At 35.2% G+C, this 3,217-nt stretch overlaps 1 protein-coding gene across 1 annotated transcript; it reads left to right on the top strand.

Moving 5' to 3' along the window:
* Window positions 1-645: 645 nt before the first annotated feature.
* LOC122517900 (fatty acid synthase-like) lies at window positions 646-1,592 on the top strand. Its single transcript, XM_043636517.1, has 4 exons — window positions 646-814; window positions 986-1,296; window positions 1,352-1,356; window positions 1,499-1,592. The coding sequence occupies exons 1-4, from the start codon at window positions 646-648 to the stop codon at window positions 1,590-1,592; spliced, it is 579 nt and encodes a 192-aa protein (XP_043492452.1).
* The last annotated feature ends 1,625 nt before the right edge of the window (window positions 1,593-3,217 follow it).

Here is a 3,217-nt window from a genome sequence, read left to right as displayed (position 1 = left end):
TACATTTAGCAAATATGGAAGTAGAAGGCTTAGATGAAAATGCAGTGGTTATCTCTGGAATATCGGGAAAATTTCCAAAGAGTGTTAATATCAATGATTTAACGGCAAATCTATTAAATGGAGAAGATTGCGTATCTGAAGATAATACAAGTTGGAAATTAGGTAAGAATATGTTCAATTTATTTTTATATAAAAATTAAGTGGAATAATGTGCGTTATTTTTGTTTCATTAAATTATTATTTTTTAGGTCATTCGTCTAAAATATCATCGCGTTTAGGACGCATTTCTAATTTAACGAAATTCGATAACTTTTTTTTTGGAATTAGTGCAATTCAGGCAAAATTTCTATCGCCAGAAATAAGAATGGCAATGGAAGTTACGTTTGAAGCGATCATTGATGCCGGAATAAATCCTGTAGAGTTACGGAACAAGAAAACCAATGTTTACGGGGTATTGAGTTTATATGAGTCAGATAGTTATCTACTGAAAGATAAAACTCAAGTAAGTAAATAGAATGATCTAATGGATTTCATTTAAAGGTAAAATCATTCTATGTGCAATTGTTTTTATTTTCATTATAGGAGAATGGATATAGTCTACTAGGGTATTGCCGTGGTTTGCTATCAAATCGGATCTCGTTTTGTATGGGTTTAACCGGGACAAACTGCACTGTCCATTCATCTTGCACATCAAGTTCATTAGCAATTAAAAAAGCATACGAAACTATAAAAGCTGGAGATTGCGAATACGCGATTGTTAGTGGTTGTATATTAAGCTTACTTCCCAAAACATCTCACCAACTGTACGAATTAGGTAAAATAATAGTATATTAGATATCATTTATTCCAGTTCTTGCATGTAAAGACAATAAGGTAATTTTTCTTATATTTTTTTTTTTCTATGATAATTACAAATCTTAGAACAGCAAGTTAAATTTTTCGTAATATATGAATAATTTTTTGTTCTATGCATTCCTTTATTTAGGTTTGTTGTCAACAGACGGCGTAAATAGATCTTTTGATAAGAAAGCGTCTGGATTCTCGAGAAGCGACTCGGTAGGAACAATTTTTCTTCAAAGAGCCGAAAATGCAAAGCGGGTTTATGCCGAGGTCGTTAATCTTTCTGTTAAGTACACTAAAGCAATTTCAAGAAATACGTGTCTATTTCCCACAGCCGAGTCTCAGGCTCAAATAATGAAACAGACATTGAAACACTGCGGCCTAAAACCAAGCGACGTAACATACATCGAGGCCGATGGTACAGGAATAAAATCAATGGATTTCGAAGAATTAAAGGCAATAGATCTTGTTTATGGTCAAGATCGAAGTCTTTCTAATCCTCTTTTATTAGGATCTGTTACGGCGAACATTGGTAACACATATAATAATAATGCAATAAATTCGATAATCAAGGTAAATTTTTTGAAAACACAAAATTAAATATAAAACAAAACAAATTTGGTTTAATTTTCTACATTTGTTTATTTTTTATTTCTAGGTACCAATTGCTATGGAGACCGGAGTTATATATCCGAATCTTCATTATTCCGAGCCTCCAGAAGAAGCCCAATGCCTTTGGCATGGACGCGTAAAAGTAATTACCGAACCAACACCTTGGACGGATTGTTGCGCTGCTTTAAACGGTTCCTTCTCTCACATTATCCTAAAACGTCATTCAAAAAAGAAGCAAAGGAGAAAACTTTCACCATATAATATGCCACGACTTTTTGTAGCTTCTTGTCGAACTCAGGAAATGATATCGTCGATCTTTAATATTGTAAGATATTTATTTTACGACCGAAGTGATTAGGCAAAATGATCGTGATTTATATTCTATTTGTGTTTAGTTAAATTCGAGCAGAGGAGATGATGAACTTGCTCAATTAATTACTGATATTACTGAGAAACCATTTCCTAATTCTCTGTATTCTGGGTATACAGTAATTCCAGATTTTGAAGCAGCTGATTCAGAGCAATCGATAGAGATTGTTCAAGCTAATTTTTCAGCTTAATCTCGAGAGATTTGGTTCGTTTTTTCGGAGATGGGATCACAATGGACTGGAATGGGTACTGCAAATTTTATACTTAAATAATTAAAAAAATGTTACAACTCTCTCTCTCTCTTACTCTCTCTCTCCTCTCTCTTCTCTCTTTTCTCTTATCTTTTTCTATCTTCCCCTCTCTCTCTTTCTCTCTATCTATCTCTATGTCTGGCTCTCTCTTTCTCTTCACGAGCACGATCATCCTTGAATCTGGAAGGAACACTTCCCCCTTTTTTTTGTGTTTTTATTTTTTTCAATTCTATCCACCGGAACGAGGATGAACGATATATATATATTTTTTTTAACTTTTTCTTTTCTTTCTCCCTTGTGTATATTTCCTTTCTCTCTCTTTCTCTCTCTTTCTCCTTTCTCTCACACACTCTACTTTTACCTTTCCGTCTGGACTTTGTGGAAAAGGTCGAAATTAGTTTTTCAGTCTCGGACGAAGACATTCGTTCTGATATCTACTGCTCTCTCCCTCTTTCTCTCTCTCGTGGTATGCCGTAGGTGAATCTGTGTACTCTTTTTTCTTGTATTTTGTTTTCTTTTTTTAATTTATTTTTCTCTATATGTGTGCGTACGCGTTGTATGACGAGAGAGAGAGGAGGAGGAGGAGGAGGAGGAACGTTGCTAGCCGCATAATATTCGTAGATGCATGTCTGATTCACTTTCTCTTTCTAAACCGAGGTAGGTAGGAACACATATATATATATATATAAACGTATAAATATATGAACATGTACAGGAACTAAAAAAAAAAATTGTTCGTCCATTGTCATTGGTCATCGTCGTCGTCGTAGTCGTCATAGTCGTAGTCATAGTCGTGGTTGAGAGAAAAAATGATGAAGGAAGGGAAAGGAAGGGAAGGAGAGAGAGGGAAAGAGAGAGTTAGAGAGAGTCGAAATTTGTTGTACGTCGATGATTACTATAATCAATGGGAGAAGTTAGAATAAAAAATATCCATCAAGGTGACTCGGGCGTGAAACAACATTCAGATAGTCCGGCGCGTATTCTCTCTCTGTGTGTCCGCCGTTCTGTGTACGCGCCGCCGCTGTGCTTGCTCGCTCGCTCCGATTTAATTATCGTGTAATGGCATAATTTCACTCGCGGATAATTAACCGTTTGAAAATAATACCGCGATATGTACGAGAGTGCATGTATATATATATATATAT

This window comes from Polistes fuscatus, unplaced genomic scaffold (genome assembly GCF_010416935.1).
Source record: "Polistes fuscatus isolate 324 unplaced genomic scaffold, CU_Pfus_HIC Scaffold22, whole genome shotgun sequence".
NCBI lineage: Eukaryota > Metazoa > Arthropoda > Insecta > Hymenoptera > Vespidae > Polistes > Polistes fuscatus.
The sequence above is the reverse complement of the archived record's forward strand: the minus strand, read 5'-3'. Positions and strand labels throughout refer to the sequence as shown.

Bases quoted from the DNA above. Each gene is read 5' to 3' on its own strand.
- LOC122517900 (XM_043636517.1), top strand. From the start codon at position 646: ATGGGTTTAACCGGGACAAACTGCACTGTCCATTCATCTTGCACATCA. The intron at 815-985 runs GTAAAATAATAG...TCCTTTATTTAG, and splicing joins TCACCAACTGTACGAATTAG to GTTTGTTGTCAACAGACGGC.